This window comes from Mus musculus, chromosome 11, assembly GCF_000001635.26.
Source record: "Mus musculus strain C57BL/6J chromosome 11, GRCm38.p6 C57BL/6J".
NCBI classification, from domain to species: domain Eukaryota; kingdom Metazoa; phylum Chordata; class Mammalia; order Rodentia; family Muridae; genus Mus; species Mus musculus.
The window spans coordinates 23,337,839-23,362,886 of NC_000077.6; the positions used below are offsets into that span (position 1 = coordinate 23,337,839).

At 36.6% G+C, this 25,048-nt stretch overlaps 1 protein-coding gene across 7 annotated transcripts in view; it reads left to right on the top strand.

Moving 5' to 3' along the window:
* Positions 1 to 25,048, top strand: part of Usp34 (ubiquitin specific peptidase 34) — a 187,376-nt gene that overhangs the window by 34,654 nt on the left and 127,674 nt on the right. For 5 of the 7 annotated variants that reach the window (XM_006514565.2, XM_006514567.2, XM_017314317.2 and 2 more), the window contains 10 exons: positions 5,482 to 5,532; positions 5,673 to 5,822; positions 7,312 to 7,379; positions 11,313 to 11,505; positions 13,754 to 13,815; positions 17,007 to 17,088; positions 17,168 to 17,260; positions 23,441 to 23,566; positions 23,749 to 23,878; positions 24,739 to 24,774. In XM_006514565.2, coding sequence (XP_006514628.1) covers positions 5,482 to 5,532; positions 5,673 to 5,822; positions 7,312 to 7,379; positions 11,313 to 11,505; positions 13,754 to 13,815; positions 17,007 to 17,088; positions 17,168 to 17,260; positions 23,441 to 23,566; positions 23,749 to 23,878; positions 24,739 to 24,774 — 991 coding nt within the window. The remainder of the gene's footprint in view (positions 1 to 5,481; positions 5,533 to 5,672; positions 5,823 to 7,311; positions 7,380 to 11,312; positions 11,506 to 13,753; positions 13,816 to 17,006; positions 17,089 to 17,167; positions 17,261 to 23,440; positions 23,567 to 23,748; positions 23,879 to 24,738; positions 24,775 to 25,048) is intronic. The other 2 variants (XM_006514566.3, XM_030245633.1) reach the window with 1 other exon arrangement.

Genomic DNA, 25,048 nt, shown 5'->3' on the forward strand with positions numbered 1-25,048 from the left:
TAACTTTTATTCTTGTGTAGTTTTTTTTTCCTGATTAAGCCTTTTACTTGAATTTTTATTTTTAAGAGACCAAACTTGTTGAAATCTTTTATAAGGAAAGGTTCAAAACTCTAGTTGTTCCTATTTGATACCATGACTAGTAGACTGGTCAGTGCCCTTATTAAATGGAGAAATCATTTACTGGGCTTACAGACTTTGAAAGATTTTTTTTTCCAGATTTCTGCTGTATACTGCTGTGAAGTCCTAGAATCAGGGCTTATAATATACAACACAGTTTCTTGATACTTTGAGCTAATTATTCACAGCAAATGTTTAATAGGGTGGAAACTTAATATAGTCTTTGTACCTCCCCTCCTTCCTTCTTAGCATCCCTCTTAAAGTTGTGTAGTATATGCACGCTTATCTATGTATATACACATTTGCACTTGTACATATGAATGGTGGGAGCGGCAGTAATAGGGTTTGAACCTAAGGCTTCATGTGTGATAGACCAGTGCTCTCACTGCAATTACCTCTCAGTCCTCAGTTGTGAACTATTTTTTTGTGTCTTAATATGTTATTCACAGCTGGCCTTGAACTAGTGAGGCTCAAGTGGCCTGCCTTGTATGTCATCATGCTTTGATAAAAGTTAAAAATCTTTAAAAATACTTAGTGACTGGAAATGGGTAATATTGTTGGGGGCAGAGTATTGTTAATAGTAATTCTTGGAAATAGTTACTGCCCTAGTGTTCTTCTTTTTTTTTTAATTTAAATTGTTATAAAAATTGTAGAAGCAAAATGCAGTGACATGTGTCTATTGTTGTTGTTGGTTTTTTTTTTTTTTTTTTTTTTTTTTTCCGAGACAGGGTTTCTCTGTATAGCCGTGGCTGTTCTGGAACTCACTTTGTAGACCATGTTGGCCTGGAACTCAGAAATCTGCCTGCCTCTGCCTCCCAAGTGCTGGGATTAAAGGCATGTGCCACCACCGCCCGGCTGTGTCTATTGTTATAGCTGCCTGATTATACTCAACTGGGAGGGACAACATAATATGACCTGATTTCCCCCCAAAAAGGATGTGTGTGTATGATATTTCATTTGCATGTACATATAATATATAGTACATGATATATTTTGGTAGTTTATATATATATTATAACATTATATATGCAGTGTATGCATACTTAGTGTCTGGAGGCCAGGATAGGGCACTGGATTCCCTGGAACTGGAGTTACAGCTAGTGTTAGGTACCACATGGGTACTAGGAACCAAATCTTGGCCATCACAGCAGGCTCTTCTTTTTATAATGTTTTTTTCAAAACAGGGTTTCTCTGTAGTCCTTGTTGACCTGGAACTCGGCCTTGAACTCAAAGATCCTCCTGCTTCTGCCTCAGTGCTGTTACACACCATCACTTGGCAATAGCAGTTACTTTTATTTTAAGTGCATTGGTATTTTGCCTGCATGTATGTCTGTGTGAAGATGTCAGATCTTTGAGTTACAGTCAGTAGTGAGCTGCCATGTGGTTGCTGGGAATTAAACCCTGATCCTCTGGAAGAACAGTTAGTGCTCTTAACTGTTGAAGCGCCTCTCCAGTTCCAACAGCAAGTACTCTTAAGCTGAGCTGTCTCTTCAGTCCCCCAAGCCTTGGGGCTGGATGTTGTGCACCATACCTTTAATCTCAGTACTTGGGAAGCAGGGGATTGCCTGGGCTACATAGTGAGTTCTAGGACATCTAGGACTCTAACTCAAGCAAAAGAAAATTTGTAGAGCGGAGAGAGGGAGCAATACTTTTTGTTTAGTGTATGTATTTATGTTATGGTGAGACAGACAGTGTGCATGTATCTTGACAGTTTGAAGTCTTGGTTCATCTTCTACCTTTTTAAAGGAGAATTTTGTGTAGCTCAGGCTGTCTTTGAATTCACTATGTGACACAGATAACCTTGAACTCAAGTTTCTGGTATCTTTTTGCTAACTGCTATTTTGGGGGGGTGCCCTTTTTTTTTAAAAAGTTGCTTTTTGTGAAGAGAGGCTATTATTGTATGCCTTTGGTAGTTTAGAACTTAAAGTAGTTCAGCAACCTTCAGTTTAGGGCAACTCTCCTACCCTTGAAGATCACTGATATATTAGGCCATGAGCCTTATTAAATTTAGAGAAAAAATATATACACATACATAGCATGCACATTGTCCTGATTTGATTCTACTTTATAACCTGGGTGTGGTGTTTCATGGTCCTAGTTTTGGGGAGATGGCGGTTCAGGAATTTAAGGTTACACTTGATTGTATAGTGAGCTCGAGGCCTTCATGGAGACTGTTTCTCAAAAAAACAAATTACCCCCTCAAAACTGGATATGATGGCATATTCTGAGGCTATCTAAAGCTGCAGAGTGGGATCTTGTCATAAAGTAAGTTTTTAAAAAGTATTGCATGCTATTATTTTGTCTAGTGTGTGTATATATGTATGTATGTTGCCTGCTGTTATTTTGTCTAGTATGTGTATGTATGCATGTGCCTGTGTATGTGTTTTCAAGAGTCCCCTGAGGTTAGAGGAGACTTTTAGGACTCAGTTCCTACTTCTACCATGAGGAGTCCGAAGATTGAACTCAAGTTGTCAGTCTTGGCAGCAAGCACCTTCTGAGAAATCATTTAAGATCTTTAACTTGTTTTTAGTGTTGTCCCAGAATTATAGAACTACTGTGAATTTAAGGACTCCTGACTTTGAGCACACCTTTAGTTCTGGGTAACTTCATGTTCCCTATGGCTCAGTTACTGAGCAGTATTTGCTATTAGAGAATTACTTCACTCTAGTTTTGTTTGGTTCTAAAATGTGGTATAATTTTATTTGCTAAACATAGAGCTTACAGTATAATCCTACTCTGGGCTTGACTCTGTACCTACTCACGGGGAAGGAGCAGGCAGAGTCATAAGCAGGACTAGGAAGACAGTTGCTCTGGTCTCTGTGGAACTAGGCCATAAGGATCCTGTTGTACATAAGGGTAGAAATCTTTTCAGAGTTTCTGTATTTGTGTTCTGCACTAGTATTCCAGCATGGTTCTTAGTCAGTGACTTGGTACTTTAATGGTACCACAGGAGTTCTGAAACTCTGGAAGTTTTCCTGGAACCCACAGCTTTAAATATGCTCAGCATGTGCTCTGTCACTGAACTACATCCTTAACTATAGACATTTTGTGGAGAGTAATTTGAGGCTCTGGTATTAGAAAGTTAAAAACTATTAGATTTAGTATACCTGTTTTGCAAAATGTTTTTACTTGTTAGGTAAGTTTAATTCAATTGCAGTGTTCTGAGAGTGCTGATTTGCCAGTCATTTTCAGATTCATTTAACAATTCATCTTTATGTAAAACAAGTAATGGCAAAGAATGAATACATGAGTTCTCTTGGTATTGCTTTCAGATGAGTGTATGTATGGCGCTACAAATTAAAAACAGAATATATAAAATAAAAACCTTAAAAGACTTGAACCTTATATTTTTTTCATGCTTCCACAGTGACAAAACAGGGCCTTTTACCTAGTCAGTTTATATTGTTACAGTCTTTCCAAAAATAAATAAATATATGTGTGTGTGTGTGTGTGTGTATCTATCTCCACATCTATTATCTCAGATCTCAACCCTTGGCGGATGAGAGTAGGATTAGAAGTTCAGGGTCATCCTTGGCTGCTTTGGAAATTCAAAGCCAGCCTAGGCTATGTGAGACCCTGTCTCAAATCCCACTCTTAATCTCCCCTAAAGTGTGATCAACCAGACGTTGTACTGTACACTTGAAATCCTATCTTTAGGAATCCAAAGCCAGGAGGATTGAAATTCTAGCCAGCCTGTGCTATCCAATAGCATGATCCTTTTTTTTTTTTTTTTTTGTTAAATTTATTTGCCTTTGTATTTTATGTGCACTGGGGTTTTGCTTGCATGTATGTCTTTGTGAGAGTGTCAGATCTTGGAGTTACAGACAGTTGTGAGCTGCTATGTGGGAGCTAGAATTTGAACCTGGGTCTTCTGGAAACACAGTCAATGCCCTTAGTCACTGAGCCATCTCTCTCATGCCGCATGGTCCTGTTTTTAAGTAATTTTGATGATCAGGTCCTAATCATAATTTTTGTTCTTAGATATAATAGAGACACCCCCTAAAACCCCCTAGACAGGGTTTCTCTGTGTAGCCTTGCCTATCCTAGAAGTCACTCTGTAGACCAGGCTGGCCTCCAACTCAAAGATCTGGCACCAGATTGCTGGTATTAAAGGTGTGAGCCACCACCACCTGGCTGCTTTCTTTTCTAGAACATACAGATCTATTTAATTTTTTTTCTTTCTAAATATTTTCAACAGGTCTTTTTGGTTATTCTGAGACAGGGTTTCTTTGTGTAGCTCTGGCTGTTTTGGAACTCCCTCTGTATGTAGACCAGGCTGGCCTCACTCAGAGATCCACCTGCCTCTGCCTCCAGAGTTCTGGGATTGAAGGCGTGTGCTACCACCTCTCAGCTTTGAACAGTTTCTAGGTCTAACCTATATGTCGTATGCAGTTTAGTGAAACTTTTTACCACATCTCAGTTTTTAGAGTGTTTTCTTTCTGATACATTCTCTGAAATTGGGTGTTTATGCTACCATTTACTTATCTGATCTATGAGTATTAGTTGAATTTAGTTTTGTTACAAGATTCGGTGAATGTGATTATACATAAAATTTCCAGCATTTCTCTTGGTACTTCTTCAGACTAAAATATTCAAAAGATGATCTGTAGGTCTGAAGCAGTTCACATTTTAAGTATTGATAAGTACTGTTTACCCTTCCATAAACATTTGCTTATATGGTCCCCAGTGAGTGTGCTTTGGGCAGCAAATCTTATATATGGAACACACATTCTCTGGAGTGCATCTCATGAGCGCTCTAGAGTGTAGTTTGAAAATCACCTAATTTGTGTTTTTAAGAATTACTCTGACTCTTTTGAAGTGTGCCCCCAAGTGGTAATGATTCAACCCAGGGTCTTATACTGCTAAGCAGGCGCTCTACCACTAAACCCAGCACAGATTCACCCTGATTTTAAAGGAAAGCTTATGTTGTTTAAGTTGTTTTTATTTGAGAAGGAAGCCGGGTGTGGTTATACACAACTATAATGAAGGTGGAGACAGCAGACTTATGAATTCAAGGCCATTCTGGGCTTCAACAGTGAGACACTATCTCCAAAAAAAAGGAAAAAAGAGAAAAAAGTTAGGGGTGTGGTTCAATTGTAGAATACTTGTCTGACACTTTGCCAGGTACTGTGAAAGAAGCTTAGGCAGAAAGAGGAAAACAGTGTACAGTGTGTTCTACTGGAAAGGCTTCTGTAGAAGGCTTTAAGAATCCTTCAGACCTGAGATACTGTAACTTCAGTAGGGGAAGTTGCTATTGATGGCTGTAAGATACACTCTTGAGATTTTATAAGATCACTTTTAGAAAATTTTTGTTTTTAGACCATCATTTAATAATGGTCTAATACTTTTTTTTTTTTTAATTAGGATATATCGACACAAGAAAGTAACATATTAGGGGCATTCTGTGATATGAATGTAAGTATTTTTTTATATTCTAAGGTTTATGAAATTTGTTTTATCTTTTGAGTTTTTACATCTGATAGTAAATCAGTGTTGCTCATAAACTGAAAATGATTACTTATAAATTTAAAAGGATACACCTTTGTTTTTTACAGGATGTAGAAGTACCCTTGCATTTGCTTCGTTATGTCTGTCTGTTTTGTGGGAAAAATGGCCTTTCTCTCATGAAGGATTGCTTTGAATATGGGACTCCTGAGACGTTACCATTTCTTATAGCACATGCATTTATTACAGTTGTTTCTAATGTAAGTATTGTTTGGAATTATTCTTTAACTTTTTTAGCATAATGTCTGCATTTCAATGTCATGAAATTTTTTTGGCCAGAAATTGCAGGTTTTGATTTAATTTTTGCATAATTTAAAAACTAAATATGTAAAGTCTATTTTTAAAAGGTAATAAAATTATAATGTGAATAAAATTAGTCAACTTTTAAATTTAAAATAGGTAAAGGTTGCTCTTACCTCTTTTATATAAAAGGCAAAGGTAGGTAGCTTGTGTTGAAATTAACCTTTGTCTAGGATTTTGTCCTGGGAAAACTTTATTTATTTATTTATTTTGGTTTTTGAGTCACTTTTTATACTTTGCACATAAACCTCAATTGGTTGCATTTAAACTTCACTTTAATTTGGCTTAATCTTTACCATGTTGTCTTTTATAAGTGGCGCAGATATTTCTTTAAAAATTTTTTTTATGGTCTGGAGATATGATTCAGAGGTTAAGAGCACTTCTTGTTTTTGTAGAGGATCTGGGTTCAATTCCCAGCACCCACATGGTAGTTCACAACTATATACAACTTCAGATTTAGGAGGCACATGATATATATAGGCATACATGCAAGCAAAAGACTCATACACATAAATAAAAATTTTTAAAAATTACATTGTGTGTGTGTGTATGTGTAGGAGAGAGAATGAGCTGTTTCTTCAGTGCCTACTTCATATGTGTGTGTATATATACATATATTTGGTCACACACACATGTATGTATGTATGTTTTGTTGAGACAGGGTTTCTCCTTGTAGTTCTAACTGATCTGGAACTTACTATGCCTCCCTCAAACACAGAGATCCTTGCCTCTGTCTCCAACTACTGGGGTTAGGGCCCTACACTATAATGCCCCCCCCACCCTCCATGTGTTTTTCATGGAAGAGCTCTTCTACTCGTATTGAAAGGACATGCACTTGATAGTGGAGTGCTGCAGCTTTGTGAAGGATAGACACGGATGGTGAGGGATAAAGGGCGTATTGCCCTAACAAGCAGACCTGGCAGATGAGCCCTGGAAGTTAGTGGAGTGGCGCACGGTGCAGAGGTTACTGATACTGTACTGAGCATGCAACTGAGATATATTTGTCTCATATGGATATTGAAATGACTACAAATCATATAACTTAATCTGTTTTGAAATGAAGGATGTGATGGTTTCAGTGTAAAGCCAGTTCATTACTCGGATTTGTAGCTGCTGTCTTCCAAAGAGATATGGGAAAGCATGGTTTGAGTATTAAAGTTGATTTTATACTATTGTGTGTAAATTAGATTAATTGATGGAATTAATTTTTATAACAAATTTATTAAAAAATTTATAATTTTTAAATAAATTTTATTCACAATTTATAAATAAAATATGTGGCGTTTTAGAGGCAGCCAAATGTTAATTCCTTTTGTTTTAAATTAATTGGAAGACTGTGAAATGTCTTACATTTTTATTATACATTGTTTTCTTTATATTTACTTATAGATTAGGATATGGCTACATATCCCTGCTGTCATGCAGCACATTATTCCTTTTAGAACGTATGTTATCAGGTAAGTGTTCTAAATTTCTTTAATTAAGTAAATTTATAATAATACAATTAAACAATTTATAACAATTTTGTTGCTTTTGAAAAACTCTTGCAGATATATCCTCTAGGGAAGATTTCAGTTTATAAATAAGTATATAGTAATTTTTATATGTGTATGAGTTTATATTTGATATTTATATTTTGGAAAATTACTTAATCTTGTTTTTTATATGTGAGTTTAGGAAGAGCTAAACAGAATTTTTATGGTTTTACTGAGTTCATTCAGTAAGTAGTTTTAAATATGTTATAGAACAGCTCATTTAGAAAGTAACTCGTTACAGTATATAAGGAATCACAAGGAATAGGATAAATATTAGGAAAGAAATAGGAACAGTAAGAATAGTGGATTGTGTGACTGGGGAGATGGCTCAGCAGATAAGAGCATTGACTGCTCTTCCAGAGGTTCTGAGTTCAATTCCCAGTGACCACATGGTGGCTCACAGCCATCTGTAATGGAATCTGATACCCTCTACTGGTGCGTTTGAATACAGCTACAGTGTACTCATATACATAAAATAAATAAATCTTTAAAAAAAAAGAATAGTGTATTGTAAGTTTAAGTACTGGGTGAAATAAGGCTTGCAAAGGTGAGTCAGTTTGAAAAGCTTTTGTACAAGTGTGAGGTACCTGAGGCCATATAAAGACCCAGGTATGGCAGCAAATGCTTGTAGGTGGCAATTGGAGACTGATACGCAGGAGCTCACTTCCCACACTCCCTTACTCAGCTTATTTGATGAAGTTACAGGCAATGAGAGACCTCGTTTCAAACAAAAAGTGAAAAGTGTTGGGTTCTGTAAGAATGATATTGCCAACCTCTATAAATACACTTTTGTACATATGAACACGTAAGTTAAATTCTGGGAATGGGAAAGGTCTTTTTGAGGTGGAAGTGAATTTGAGTTCCACCTAAGAAGGTAACCTAAGATGTGTTCTATAGCTTAGAAATGAACTGTGAGAGTTCTAAGAATTAATTTTTTTAAAATTAAAAATCAGGAGTTCTTTGCAATTTTTTCCTCATTCACTTGTAAAGTTTTGAGTGCTTACTGTTTTTCTTGATACTGTTTGAGGTGTTTCAGAATATCAGAGTAACAGGATATTTTGGATGTGATGAGTGCCATATAAGTAAAGTAATATGATAGAGAGGAAATATGAAAACATAAAGGATGTGAACCACTTAGTCATGTGGTATCAGGGAGATGTTCTAGGACAAAAAACTGTAGGGACAAAGACTTAGAAATAGTCTGACAATGGAGATCTGGAAGTGGATGCTGTGTGCCTGTTGTGTAAGGAAGGGAGAGTGTTTATGATATAAAGTTGTAGTGCTTAGCAAGGGCAGGTTATTCAGCTCCTTGTAGGTTACTGTCTGTATTTGGGTTTACAAATGGGGCAGGTGAGTCATAATTTTTTTTAAGATTTATTTATTATTTTATGTGTATGAGCACACTGTCGCTTTTTTTTTTCAGACACACCAGAAGAGGGCATCGGATCCCCCAGATGGTTGTGAGCCACCATGTGGATGCTGGGTATTTAACTCAGGACTTTTGGAAGAGCAGTCTGTGCTCTTAACTACTGAACCATCTCTCCAGCCCGTCATAATGGTTTTTAAAAAACTAATTTGGCCTTTAATAAAATCCTCATTTTAAATTCTATAGAGAATTTATTAGAAACTAAGGGACTGGCTTAAAAGTTCAGTGCCATGTTGTAGATAGAAATTATATTAATTATACCCAGATTATTGACAGCTATATTGAAAATAGATATATTAAATGAAAATAAAATCACTAAGACTAGCAATGATGGGACTATACAGAAAAAGGTACCAGTGCTGGGGCTGGAGAGAGAGCTCAGTAATTAAGAACAGTGGCTGCTCTTGCAAAGGACTTGGGTTCAATTTCTAGCACCCACATGGTGTAATTCCAGTTTCAAGGGTTCCAGTGCATTCTTCTGACATTTATTGGCACCAAGCATGGGCATGTTACATATGCATACATGCAGGCAAAACACACATAAAACGAGTAAGTCTAATTTAAAAAAAAATTAAAACAAAGAAGAAAGAAAAAGTAACATTATAGATGACACAAGTACTCACCCCTTCTCAGATTTTTCTCTTGCTCTGGATATCATTAACAGTGACACAAAAGACCGAGAAAGCTTGGTATTCCTTTTGAGTCTTTAATGTGATGTTGGCAAAATGAAAGCATGAGCTTCTAGTTCAGAAGAAAGTCATTTAGTTGTCGGCAGGAGGATTGGGGATTTGACTTAGGTATGCAGGCTTGAGTTCAGATATAAGTAGAAACAAATTCCTAGTTCTCATTGATCAACCAGCCATTCAGGAAGCTGGATTTAATTTCCATAGCTGTGTGCAACTCCAGTCCCAGGGGAACTGATGACACCCTCTTCTGGCCTTTCCAGGCACCAGACGTGCAAATAGTACTCAGACATACAAGCAGGCAAACCAGATACATAAGATAAAGGCATATTTAAATAAATAAGTAAATAGATAAATAAGTAAAAGTGATAGAGCAGTTGAAGAAGATATCCCACATTGACCTCTGCCCTCCATACACATGTATGGTTATATACACACGGGCACATAATACATACATACTCATGCACACATGTAAACCTCTCCCAATCCCATCGTCAGCATAAGAGCAATATTCAGGAACTAGTAGAACAAATGAGGTCACTTAAAGGGAAAAGAAAGAAAATATAGACGAGTCTAGGGTTAAGCCCTGTACCAGTTGCTTTTGCTATGTAAGCAAACAGCCTCTGCCTCATACTTAGTGTTTTAAAGTAAAGGGTGTTTACTAATTCTCATACTTGGTAAGATAATTCAACTGATTTGGACTGGCTTTGAAGGAACTTGATTGTTGAGGATAACCTTGTTCTGTGGTTAGCAGCCTAGTTAGTGTTGGGAAATAGGATACATATTCATGTTTGATAGTTGCTTGATGTCACTTGGTTAGTCAGAGATTGTTTTTTCATGAACTAGTCTAATTTGTGTCTTTTCTTTTAATGGTGGAAGAGTTTGTAACAGTAGAGGGCAAGTTCAATAGCTCTAAACCTTCTCATATCAGTCCTGTTTGTTGATACTGCCTTGGCAAAAGCACATTCTTTGGCAAAGTCCAGATTCAGTAGGGTAAAAGATAGATACCTTTTGATGGGAGTAGTATTTGAGTCACATTGTAAACACTTGTACATGTAGCAGTGAGAGGCATATGTGACATTTTTCCGATCCTAAGGTGTTGAAAGGTTGGATAACAGAGAGTTAACACCTACAGACGTGAGCGAGGTACTGACAATTAAAAAAAATCATATGTTTATTGGGTTTTAGAAGAAAACCAAAATCCCCAGTGCTTTGAATGCATGCCTTAACAATGTTTGCTAGTGTTTAGGAAGGAAATGTGCTGTGTCTTATGAAGTCAGCTCCTAATCACTAAATCCAGAACTGTAAATACGACAGATTTTAGAGAGTGACAAAGCATTATGGAGCACCCAATGATAAATGACTTGGTTCTTTGCAATTGTGAGGTCAAGCTGGAATCTAAGCAATGACACAATTAAGAGTTTTTTTTAAACTATTAAGTAAAATAGTTTAAATTGCAGCTCACTAAATGTCTTAGTGGGTGGACGTACTTGAAGCCTGATGCCCTGAGTTCCGTCCACTGTGAGCCATATAAGTGGCAGTAAGGGCCAACTCCCTACATTGTCTTGTGACCCCCACATCCATAGTGTGGCACACCCCACATACCTGCACACACAGTAAGTACATGTAAAGATTCCAGGAGTCTCATAAAACGGAGGTTTGGAGCAAAGGAATGTTGGTAAATTTCTGTTGGGATTTTCAGAAGTGTCTGGTGAGTTTGTGTGCTTTCTGTTTTTGAATCATTAGGTATTTATGCAAGCTCTCTGATCAGGAGTTACGACAGAGTGCGGCTCGTAATATGGCTGACCTAATGTGGAGTACAGTGAAAGAGCCATTGGATACAACACTGTGCTTTGATAAGGAAAGTCTAGACCTTGCATTTAAATACTTTATGTCACCAACTCTGACCATGAGGTTGGCTGGATTGAGTCAGATAACAGTAAGCAATGCTTCCTTTGTTTTTGGTAACTCGTTTGTTTGCTTGCTAAACAAATGTAATAATGATACTAGAGAAGGACTTTATTATTCTAGGTTTAATGCATGGATTATTTTGTATTGCCTTCACAAATAATCTCTGTATTTTCCTTATTTTAAAACTGAGACTAGTGAGAACTAAAGTAATGGCACAGTGGTTGAGAGCATTTATTGTCCTTGAGAGGACCTGGTTTGATTCTCCTCACCCATATGTAGGCTGACAACTCCAGTCCCATGGCATCTGATGCCTCTTTTATGGTGGTGCATTTACATATATTCAGGCAAACACTCATAAAATAAAAATAAATCTTTAAAACTAAGAGTGAAGCTTTGATTTGTACTTTAGATCTATTTGATCTAAAAAAATGAGATCCGAGTCTCATCATTGTTACACAGTTTATTTTGCTTATATTGTTTATTTAGCCAGTGTCTTAGTATATTGTCAAAGCTAGTCTTGAATTCCTACACACAGGTGCTAGTTATCTGAATAACTCTGTGTGTGCATGTGTGCGTGTGTGTGTGAGTGTGTGTGTGTGTGTGTGAGTGTGTGTGTGTATAGGGCAGAGGTTGATATCTGTGACTTCAATTGCTTTCTCTCTCTTTCTTTTTTTTTTTTCCATTTTTTATTAGGTATTTAGCTCATTTACATTTCCAATGCTATACCAAAAGTCCCCCATACCCACCCACCCCCACTCCCCTACCCACCCACTCCCCCTTTTTGGCCCTGGCGTTCCCCTGTGTTGGGGCATAAAAAGTTTGCAAGTCCAATGAGCCTCACTTTGCAGTGATGGCTGACTAGGCCATCTTTTGATACATATGCAGCTAGAGACAAGAGCTCCGGGATACTGGTTTTCATTATGTTGTTCCGCCTATAGGGTTGCAGATCCCTTTAGCTCCTGTGTACTTTCTCTAGCTCCTCCATTGGGAGCCCTGTGATCCATCCATTAGCTGACTGTGAGCATCCACTTCTGTGTTTGCTAGGCCCCGGCATAGTCTCACAAGAGACAGCTACATCTGGGTCCTTTCGATAAAATCTTGCTAGTGTATGCAATGGTGTCTCTCTTTCTTTGAAACAGATTCTCGTAATGAATCTGAAGTGCATGGGCTTTAACTAGCATAGTTGGCCAGTACATCCTGGGCATTCTCCTTGGTCACTCTGCAGCACTGTGATAAACAAGTGCTGTTTTATATAGCTTTTTAAATGCTGGAGATCTAAATTAAGGTCCTTATGCTTGCACTGGCTTAAGGCAAGAACTACTGTGCCATTTCCCTGGATACATTTTTCTTTAAAATTTTTTTTAAAAGACTGTGTTATATGGTAGCCAGATCCGTCTGATCTCACCATGTATCCAAGGCTGGCTTTGAACGCCTGATCCTACTGCTTGAACATCTTGGCTGCTGGGATTGCAGGAGTGTACTACCACATCTGGCTATTTTTAAATTATTATTATTGTTTGTAAAAAAAAAATCATGAATTTGATCCAAGTTTTGGCTCTATAGCCCAGGATGGCTTTAAACATAGGATTTCCTGCTTCTGCCTCTTGAGTACTTGAATCACAGGTGTGCACCTGTTTAATGGTTAATTTTCAGGCAGAAGCCACAGTTCATTGAGTAGCAGGTGCATTTAACTAAATTATCAAGTACTACTTAAAGTAGGTGAATCATAAAAACCTGTGTGTTTGAATCTTTAGGGTGGGGATAGGTGAAGACAAGCAGCTGACTCCTTTAGAGTGGGTGTGCTCTCAGTTTCCTCGCTCCTCGCTGGCTTTACTTCTTTCCATTGCTCATGTAGCTTTTGTAATGTCAGAACCCAGAAAAGCTAGCTAGCTTAGGTGTGGGGTTTGTAAATACAGAAAGTGCTTCTGGCATTTCTCTCAGTAAATCTCAAGCCAGTGTGGCCTAGGAAGCCTTCTCTGAGCCTGTCCCTGATGACAGAAGGTGTTCTGACTAGATCGGATCAACCTCTTTTTCTTTACTCAGCTTTACTTTCTTGAATATGTTTAATGAAATAAAGCATAAATGTTTCTATTCCAAATAATTTTAGTATTTAACATAATAAAGTGGTATACTCATTGTTTTATGTCTTCTGTTTTATAATTGCAGTCTTATCAGTTGTGTTTTTATATATATAACCAGTTTATTTTGTTTCATGCCACTTGCTAACAGTTTTGTTGTTAAAAGGACAATCCTTAATTTCTTTTCTTTAATCTTAGAATCAGCTCCATACTTTCAATGATGTGTGCAATAACGAATCATTGGTATCAGACACAGAAACGTAAGTAGGAGCATTATTTAATACAGAGTTACACATTAAAAAAAAGATAAGACTGTGCCCTTGGCTGTCCTGGAACTTACTGTGCAGACCAGGTTGGCCTCAGGTCTCTCTACTTGTGCCTTCTAAATACTGAGATTAAAGCTTTGTGCCACCATGCCTTGGCTGAAGTATGCCAATTTGTCATTGTTTTTATACAAATATAGTTGTGACTTTATTTGATTTCAAGTGTTTATTGGAAATCTTTACCTGTGGCTTCAATTTGTATGGAACAATATGTTCAAACTTGTTGCTTTTTTTGTTTTTTTTTTTTTAAACATATACTTAAGTTGCTAGAGAGATGGTTTAGTGGTTAGGAGCAGTTGCTTCTTTTTCAGAGGTCCCATGTCAGTTGTCTGGAGCCACTTGTAACGGCAAGGGATCTCATGCGCTTCTCTGATCTCTATGAGCAGCAGTGTACATGTGTGCATGCACACACATACATATCCCCCAGATGAATATATGTTTAAAATTCTTTAAGGGAAAAAAACATACACTGGAGCTGGAGAGATGGCTCAGTGGTTAAGAGCACTTGCTTCCAGAGTTCTGCGTTCAATTCTCAGTACCCTTTTCGGTGCTTCCAGCTACCTGTAACCAGTTGTCTCCAGGGAGTCAACACTCTTTGGACTTCCACAGACATACACACACATACACATATTAACCTGACAAGAAGCTCAGATACATGAAGCAGAGATGAGTGTGGTACTACATGCCTGTAATTCTAACATTCGGTAGTTAGACAAAGGAGGATCCTTGATTTCCCAACAAATGTGAGAAAAAAGGAGTAGGGTGCAAGATATGTTAAAGCCATAATGAAATATTACTTGGCCACTACATAGCTATAATAAAGAAATGTAGTAACACTTCCCTAAAGCGAAACATAAATTGAGTATAATGGCCTTCAGTCTTACTACTCATTATCTACCATGAAATATGGGATCACAGGTTTTAGAGACTGGCACATGAACAAAACTAGCAACTTAAAAGTAGAAAATATCTAGATACTAATCAAAGTTATGTAGAGAAATAATAGATAAACAATGTAGTGGAAAAAGAATGCAGTATTAATACATACTATAAGATAAACTTAATAAATGGATAAACAGTATAGTATATTGACATGATGTAATACTATTAGGGAATAAAAAATACATACTACCACTTAATGAGCCTGGTAAATGTATAGAAAATTTGACTTATTGGTTCTAGAGAGATTATTCAACAGCTAAGAGCTCTTATGTTTTTCTAGAGGACCTCAGTTTAGTTTACCAACCCACATTGGGTGGTTCACAGCCACTTGTGACTGCAATATGAAAGAATCTGTTGCCCTCTCTAGTCTCCTCAGGCACGAGGCAGGCATACATCATTTATCTACATAGACAGACCCACATATCCTTGATTTAAAAATGGTTTGGTTAATTTAATACTATTCAGCAATAAAAGAGAATGAAACTCAGTGATAGAGGTTTTGCCCACATGAACGAGGTACTATGTTTAATTCACACCACAAAAAAAGCAAAAAGGAAAGGATTATGAATATAAATGATAATATAGAAGAGCCTGGGGAATAGGCAGAATATGGTATGATAATAAATAAAACTAAAAACAAGCAAACAAAGAACTGTAGGGCTGGGAAGATGGCTCTGTGTGTTCAGGACTGGGCCCAGTGCTTAGAAGGCAAAGATAGGGAGGGCATCCTTGGAACAAACTGGATGGCTAGAATAACTGAATTGGTGAGCTCTTGGCTCAATATATTAGATAGAGGGCGATTAGATAAGACACTCAGCATAAACCTCTAGTCTCCACACATGTGTTCACCCATATATATATATATATATATATATATCCACATAACGCCTACCTTGCAGTACAGCACAGTACAGTTGCAGATGCTCAATGAAAGCTTTGGATGTAGCATGCACAGAGGCCATAGTTTCAGAGCTTGAGTCTGCTTGTATTCCTCAAAGTGCAATGAAAATAATAATATCATGTAATCCTGTTAATCTGAAATGTCTATAAACTGATAAATTATGAAAAGAGACATAGATAATAAGGCTGAAAGTGAAAGTAAGGATTGATTTATTACAAATGGGCCAACAAATAGGATTTTTCTGAAGTGATGGAAATGTTTTTTTAAATCCATTAAAAACATTTCATTGAATACAGGCGAATTTGGAGGGGTGGGGGTAGGGGATAGGTTTTTGGAGGGGAAACCAGGAAAGAGGACAACATTTGAAATGTAAATAAAGTAAATATCTAATTAGAAAGAAAACAGGTGAATGTGGTAGTATAATATGTATATCTTAAGGTTTTAAAGGATACTCAATTTAGTCTTTAACAGTAGTCACACATTGTATTTTTATTTGATCTAATTTTCTCACACGGTTTATACTATTTCTTACCAGTAAGTACTGTCTTTATCTTCTAGTCTTTAAAAGTAAAGATAAATGTTCATTCTAAAAATGATTCACTTTGGCCCAAAACAAATTGGTTTGGGTTTGCTTTTATTGAGACAAGAGTCACTGTGTAGCTCTGCGTAACCCAGAAATGATTGCTCTAGGACATGAGGGCCTCAAATGTAAGGTGATCTCCTGCTTCTTCTAAGTGTTAGAGTTGATATTTCATATATTATTAAATTATTAAAAATTAACCTTATGGATCATATCTGTAGTAGATCTACACAGAAGTAGTTAAAATACATTGGCACTGTGTTGATTTTGTTTTTTCTTTCTACTTTACAACTATATGTGAATGACTTACCTCTTCAAGATGAATTCTTCATTAGTGTTAGGAAGGAGACATGCAGGTTGTTATTGGGAACAATTCTTTATGTGTTCATCTCTTAGGTAACACATACTTCCTATTTTGCTTATTAATTCATTGTAGAATTGGTATTGGGAAATCTTTTCTAAATGCTACAGTGCTACTGTGGAAATTAATTCATGAACACAAAGTTCTCATTTCAGGAGTTGGTGTTACGTTAACTTTTCAAATGTGAATTGTTTATAAATTCAAGGAATATGATGTTACATTTCAGTGTAGTTATGATTTGTAGTATTGTACTTTTTTTTTAAAATTTGTACTATATGGAAGTTTTTCTGGTGTCTTTATGGGAAAAGGCTTTAAATAATATTTTTTCAATCATTTGGTTCTAGGTCCATTGCAAAAGAACTTGCAGACTGGCTTATTAGCAACAATGTAGTAGAACATATATTTGGACCAAATTTACATATTGAGGTTTGTAGACAATTGTTTCTTTTTCTTAATTATATAGAGAGGCTTTAAAAAGTAACTATACCAAATTTTCCTCTTGTAGATTATTAAACAGTGCCAAGTGATTTTGAATTTCTTGGCAGCAGAGGGACGACTGAGTACTCAGCATATTGACTGCATTTGGGCTGCAGCACAGGTAACACTAACATTTCTTATTTAATGTTTTGTTTGTAATGCTTCAAATGCTACTATTTTATAAAAGGAGACCAAGATATGGGGAAGATATGGCAGGAACTCTGAGGTTTCAGTTGAGTCTGTGTGTTCTTATGTTATTGATAGAATATAGGATATTAGAATCATTAGAACTGAAGGCTCAAGCCGCACAGTCGTGGCGCATGTCTGTAATCCCAGCACTTGGGAGGCAGAGGCAGGCAGATTTCTGAGTTCGAGGCCAGCCTGGTCTACAGAATGAGTTCCAAACCAGCCAGGGCTACACAGAGAAGCCCTGTCTCGGAAAAACAAAAAAAACAAAAAAAACAAAAAAATGTATGTTACATATGGCTGGAGAGATGGCTCAGAGGTTAGGAACACTTGCTACTGGGGGACTGATGTGTTGGTTCCCAAACCTACACATCAGCTAACTCACAAATGTTTGTAAGCTGTGTTTCAGAGAATCTGACACCTATTCTGGCTTCTGAAAGCACTCACACATAGGTGGCATCTCCTAAACAGAAACACAGACACACACACATACACACACATACACACACATACACACACACACCCATAAAAAAACAAAAGCAGAACAAAAACCAAAGACCCAAGAGTCATTCCCTTAGTTTCTACATGGTATTGGCCCTAAATCCCGGTGAATACCAAATGGATTTGGCACTTTCCATGCACCTTAGTGTCTGAGACAGCTTTTCTTATCCTTAGTGCTGTCGGACATATGTACACATTGCTTGCTCTCTCTCTCTCTCTGGCTCTGTGTGTGTGTGTGTGTGTGTGTGTGTGTATGTATGCTGGGATTATAGGCATATGCTAACAGCTTAAAACCAAGAATCTGTTTAGTCAGCCTGTCTCTCTTGTCTGTCTCTGTCTGTCTATTCTGTCATTGTATATTTTTCAAGAGATTTATTTTTAATTTATATGGAATATTGTCAGATCTCCTGGAACCAGAGTTATAGGCAGTTGTGAGCTTCTGTGTTGGTGCTGGGTGCTGAACCTAGGCACTCCTCAAGAAGAGTATGTGCTATTAATCAGGGAGCCATCTCTCTAGCCAGTTAATACTCTTTTTAAGACTGTGATGTGTCATTATTTAGGTGGAAAATAATTAATGAATTCCCATTTACGGACATATTTTCTCCTAGTCATTCTGTTATAAATTAGAATAAGATAGTATCTGATGGTTATTCCTGACTTGTACAAAACTTCTGTATAGGACCAATACCTACTGAAGTAGAAGTAATACACTAAAGTAGATAGATGCTTTTCTTGGGAGTACTAATAGGTCAGTGCCACTTTTTCCTTACTTTTTGTATTGTCATTAAGCTTCATTTTTATTTTTATTTTTTTTGCAAATTTGATGGATGAGAAGACATTAGTATTTTATTTTGCATTTATTGTATTATGAATGAGGTTGATAGTTTTTATTTTCTGTGACTATCTGTTTATATTCTTTGATGTTTATTAGTTGCCTTGTTTGATTATTCTTTTTAAACATTTATTTGAGAGAGAGGGCTCATATGGCATGGCACACACATGAAGTCAAAGGACAGCTTGTGCGAGTTGGTTCTTACCACCTACTGAGATTCCACTTAGTGGAGGATGTCTTTACCCACTGAATCCATCTTAGTGGCCCACCCTTTGATTGTGTGTGTGTGTGTGTGTGTGTGTGTGTATGAGTGAGTCATATCCAAACCCAGTGTCTCCTGTATCTGTTTCTTTGGGGTTTCTTAGGTCATAAATATTTTTTGATTTTGATTGCTTTTATCCTGGAATATTTTTCTTCCCACATCAATTATGACAATTTTGCTAGGTATAGTAGCCTGAGTTGGTGATTGTGGTCATTTGGAACCTGAATTTGTATTTCTGTGCCTGTCTGAATTTTAAGATTTCTGTTACTGTGATAGGGCTGCATTTGTATGTGTCTTGTAACTCTCCATTTTTTAAAAAAATTCTTTATATTTAGTGTTTTGAGTATATGATGTGGAGTTTTCATTTTGTCTTGTTTGTTTCTGGTCCTGTGTATTTTCTGCTGCTCTGTATGTCTCTTGTACATGAATGGACCTTTTCTAACATCTAATGTTTGGGAATGTTTCATTTGTTTATATTGAAAATATTTTCTATCTTTTATATTCTTTTTTTAGTTTAACTTCCTTTTTTTTTAAAAAACTTTTTATTTATTTATTGTATGTTAAGTACACTTTTGCTGTCTTCAGACACTCCAGAAGAGGGCGCCAGATCTCGTTACAGATGGTTGTGAGCCACCATGTGGTTGCTGGGATTTGAACTTCGGACCTTCAGAAGAGCAGTCGGGTGCTCTTACCCACTGAGCCATCTCACCAGCCCTTAACTTCCTTTTTTAGTTTAATCCCAGACATTACAGTACCGTTCCTTCCCCTTTCCTTCTATGTTCTATATTAATAGATTTGGTTTTTTTTTGTATTTACTATTCATAGTTTTAAAAGCCTTTTTTTTTTTTTTTTTTTTTAACTCAAATTCAGCTCTTACTCCAGCTTCTCCCTTAAGCCTGATTGCCTGTCCTCTCTCTTTGTCCATTTTGACTATGAGGCTTTCTAGTGACTTTTGTTTTCATTAGTGAATTTTGTTTTTAGCATCATTTAGTTTCTTTCTCAATATTTGTATCTCTTTTATTGAACTTCATTTTTATATTCTGTATTGGCTTCTTTATTCCATTTCAGTGTGTGCTATTTTGAAAGCTATACAGAAGTTTATGCTTTTTCATTTCTTTCATTTATCACTTATTCTTTTAATTCTTTGGAATTTTGTCTAAGCAACCATTATTTTAGGCTATTGGGGATGGGACTGGTAGATTTTGGAGAAGTGTTGTGATCTTGTCTTCTTTGAACACACTGTTTTTGTTTCTCTGAAATAGATTTGGAGTTAATTATTCCAGTTAATGCAAACTTTAAGCCTAGGCTAAGAGAGAGCCATGCTCAGGCAGAAAGTTAGATGGACCTGAGAATAGGTTGTGGCCTGCTCAAGGTGGGTTGCCTCTCAGCCTTTGAATTTTATTTACTTTGTTTTGTTTTCTGTGTGTAGATATTTTGCCTCTATGTACCATTTGCATGCCTGCTTCTCATAGAGGCCAGAAAGGACTGTAGGATCCCCTGGAACTAGAATTACAGAAGGTTGTGAGCTACCATGTGGTTGGCAGGAGTCAAACTCTCTGGAAGAGCAGCTGGTGGTCTTAACCACTGAGTCATTCCTCCAGCTCATAATTTAAATTATTTTGACTTCTTTTGTATAAGCTTTCAACCAATTCATCCCCATTTGGTGGTTATTAATGTATCCTTATTAATTTCAGGAGAAGGGACTCACTTTGCCTTGGTTTTTTTATGTATTTGCTTTGTGGAGAAGTTATTTCGGATTTTTTGGTTTTCTTTTAATTCTGAATCTGTGGTGTATTCATGTGTATATGTGTTCATTTACCTGTAGTTATATGCAGAAGGATATTCATGTGTATATGTGTTCATTTACCTGTAGTTATATGCAGAAGGATATTCATGTGTATATGTGTTCATTTACCTATAGTTATATGCAGAAGGATATTCATGTATATATGTGTTCATTTACCTGTAGTTATATGCAGAAGGATATTCATGTATATATGTGTTCATTTACCTGTAGTTATATGCAGAAGGATATTCACATGAAGGCCTGAAGGCTGTATGAGGTGTATTTTTTTCTCACACTCTACCTGTGACCTGTCCATCCATCCTCCCGCCCTCCCTTCTTCCTTTTTTGATGCATGGTTTTTTAATTTAATCTAGAGCTCACTTAATCAGGTATACTAACCTGGCCAGCAATCCCTGGGGGTTCTCATATCTTTTCGCTGATTTTAGGATTACTGGTGTACTCGCACTACTATGTCTGTTTTTTTATATGGATGCTTGGGATCTGAACTCAGGTTTTCATGCTTGGGTTGTCTATGTGTGCTCTATTGACTGGATCCTTTGCAAGAGTCATAAGTGTTCTTAACCCACTGAGCCATCTCTCCAGCCCTGGAATTTTTTCTTGTAGCTCATACCTATCTCTAAACTGCCATAGTGTGTTTTGGGAAGTACCCCAATAAAAGTGTATTTTTCCATTTCAGCTATTGTAATTTTGATCTTTTTAACTTTTTGTTATGTAATTTTCCTACTGGTGATCTTTGTTCAAACACTGTATTCTTGAAGGATTTATTTTTTAATCCCTTTTGTTTGACTGTTGGGGAGGACATATGTATGGAGGTCAGAGAACAAATTGCAGAAATCAGTTCTCTCCTTACACTGTGTAGGTATTGAGGATTGAACTCAGGTTCTCAGGCTTGGTCTCTGGAAGGGGTGTGTGTGTGTGTGTGTGTGTGTGTGTGTGTGTGTTTACTAAAAGAGGTGAGGATTGAAAAAGAAAGACAGACAAAATGATCACATGACTCCACCCACACTGAGGCTGAAGCAGCTTTCTGCCTCTCCAGCCTGCTTTATATCATTCCAGGTACATCTAAAAACATGGTCAGTTCTTAGATCAAAAAGTAATCAAGTGAAGTAGTGAACAAGGAGATCACACAAGAAAGTAATAAGCCAAAGGACTCCACGAGGTAATAAGCAAAGTAGCAAGCAAAGAGATCACATAGGCAGTAACTCAGCAAAGCAGGAAACAAAGCCCCATGGTCTCTGTTTCTGACATTCTTATCTGTGTGAGCCCAGTGACAAATGCCAGATTCCCATGTCACCAAAAGCTCTCAACAGATAGGTATAGCTCTTAAAGGCCCCCATGTGTGTGAGGAGGAGGAACAGGTTTATGATGTAGCCCTGGCTGGCCTGGAACTTGATCTGTAGACCAGGCTGGTCTGGAAATCACAAGTTCATCTCCCTTTGCCTCTCAAGTGTTGGGATTAAGGGTGTGTGCCACCCATGTGCTTTTGAAAGGTTTTATAGGGGCTGGAGAGATGGCTCAGCAGTTAAGAGCACTGACTGCTCTTCCAAAGGTCCTGAGTTCAAATCCCAGCAACCACATGGTGGCTCACAACCATCTGTAATGGGATCTGATGCCCTCTTCTGGTGTGTCTGAAGACAGCTACAGTGTACTTGTATAAATATAATAAATAAATCTTTAAAAAAAAAAAGAAAAGAAAGGTTTTATAGTAGAGGTGTTGAAAAGTCTTTGTCCAGATGCTCTAATGATGGTAAGCCTTTTGAAAGTCGAATTCTCCTCTCCCCTCCCCTCCCCTCCCCATTACATTTATTACATGGTTAATATTACATTTTTGTTGTATATTTAAGATTTCTACTTTTTATTAAACAGATTTTTTTCTATCATTTGGTTTAGTCTTGAATTATTTTGATAAGAATTTCTAGTATGTTCTTTAGAAATTGTTGACTATCTGTAATACTCTGATAATCAGAATATAATCTACCTGAAAGCATTTTGGAATATAATCTACCTGAAAGCATTTTGCTTGTTACATTTTTGTTGGTGTTGTTTTCTCAAATCAGTTTTTTAAACATTTTATGTAATATTTTATGTGTATGCATGTTTTGCCTAAATGTATGTCTGTGCACTACATGTGTGCAATGTCTACCAGAGGCCAAAAGAGGGGTTTGGATTCCCATGGGACTGGAGATACACTGCCATATGGGTGCTGACAATTAAGTTCTGGACTCTGGAGGTGCAGCCAGGTGCTCTTAGCTGCTGAGCCATTTCTTTAGCCTCTGTTCTTGGTTTTAATTGTCTATATTATAGCCATTATTTTTAGTATTGGGTACCAAACCCAGGTTTTATATATTTCCCCAATCTCTTCTAGGTTTTTTTTTTTTTGTTGTTGTTGTTGTTATTGTTTTGTTTTTGTTTTTGTTTTTAATGTTAATGCCATTGATATTAGGAATTCTCAAAACTTAGATATTATTTGTTTTTTGTTGTTGTTGTTTTTTGTTTTTGTTTTCTTGACTAAAAGTTAGTTGTAGTTTGTTTGGTTTATATAAGTCAGTTAAATTTTGCTTTTAATTAAAAAAAATAGTACTATTTATGCTATCCAGTAATTATTCTTTTTTCCAATGTATGAAATGCTTGTTGACTTTACAACCTGGCTTTTTTATGTCATTTAATTAGTTTACTTTGGGCAATTTGTTAAATGTTTGTCTTTTTATTTTAGCTGAAGCACTGTAGTCGATATATTCATGACTTATTCCCTTCACTCATCAAGAATCTGGATCCTGTGCCACTTAGACATTTACTTAATCTGGTCTCAGCTCTTGAACCAGGTGTTCATACTGAACAGGTAAGACATTGAGAATATACCGGTATGTTTTGTTTTCTGCACAATGAGGATTTTGCTTAGTTGTTAAGATAACTTCACTTTTAATTAATGTACTGTTTTAATATCATTTAGATTTTTAAAAATATGTTAAATTTTTTTATATGTCTGCCCCAGAGCTTCTAACCGTAATCTCTCTCTTTTAGACACTGTACTTGGCATCCATGTTAATTAAAGCTTTGTGGAATAATGCACTTGCAGCTAAGGCTCAGCTGTCTAAACAGAGTTCTTTTGCATCTTTATTAAACACTAATATGCCCATTGGAAACAAGAAAGGTTAGTCAAGCATATTGTACCACAATAAGATGTACCACATTTTGAATTTATTACTAAGGTGTCAAGTATTTTCTACTAGTACATTTTGTACACTCCTATCTGAATATTCAAAATGCTGTAAATTAAACCCCACAACTCTGTTGAATAAAGACTGTTGACTTGTTCTTACACATAGAAAACCCTGCATCTTTACTCATGTATCTGGTCACTGTCTACTACAAATAATATGTAAAGTCACTTTAGCGGGTATTTGGAAGCCTGAAAGTGGAAGTTTGTGAAAGAAGTGTATGAATCAAAAATGAATTTTGTGTTTAGACTTCTAAAGTTCTAGAATAAACACAATATCAGGCACATTAAAATCACATGTATTTCAGACAAAAGATACTTAGTATGTACTCAGCAGCCACCTTCCCTTACAGTGGAGTGTGGGATAGGAACCCTGTTTGGAATGGGAAGGATGCTCTGTATCAGATGGTAATAAAGTTTCTGGGTACTGTTTTTTGCTGAATCTTTAAACAGTGCATATATTTTCAGAAGTTAGTAAATTTTTTCATGTTTAATTTTTCTTTCTTTTGGGAAAGGAACAAAATGTTTTGTTAAGTAATTTTCAGATTAGAACACAATTCTGTCTTTTTCTAACTTGTTGGTTGCATGTATGGGTAATTTCTAAAGAGTTTTTAAAACTATATACTTAAACCTAGAGTTTTCTTTTGGCATATGCTACTGTTCTAGAACTTTGTGTGCAGGCACCCACAATAGGCAACAGGCTTCCTTGTCTGTGTCTTACATAACCCTCTGTGCTCTCCCAGAGAAGCTCAGTCACTTAGAATGTTTCCCTCCTGTTTCTCCTTTTCCTTCAGAGGAAGAAGAGCTTAGAAGAGCAGCTCCTTCACCTTGTAAGTCAAGCCTTAGAATGCATGACAGTGTGACTTTGGAGTTCTGGTGGTCTTTGAGATTATTCATTTTATGTAGTGTATATATGTTTTTCCAGTTTATGCTACAGTCACAATTACATTTTGAGAAAAAGACAGATTTTTAAACTATAAACTATTCATCTCACCTTTTTCTTTTTAAATCTCTCTTGTTGAAGTCCTAAGCCTGCTAGACAGCAAAGAACTATACCAGTGAGCTATAGCCCCGTGCTTCCTCTTACCAGTTTTATTTAAAATC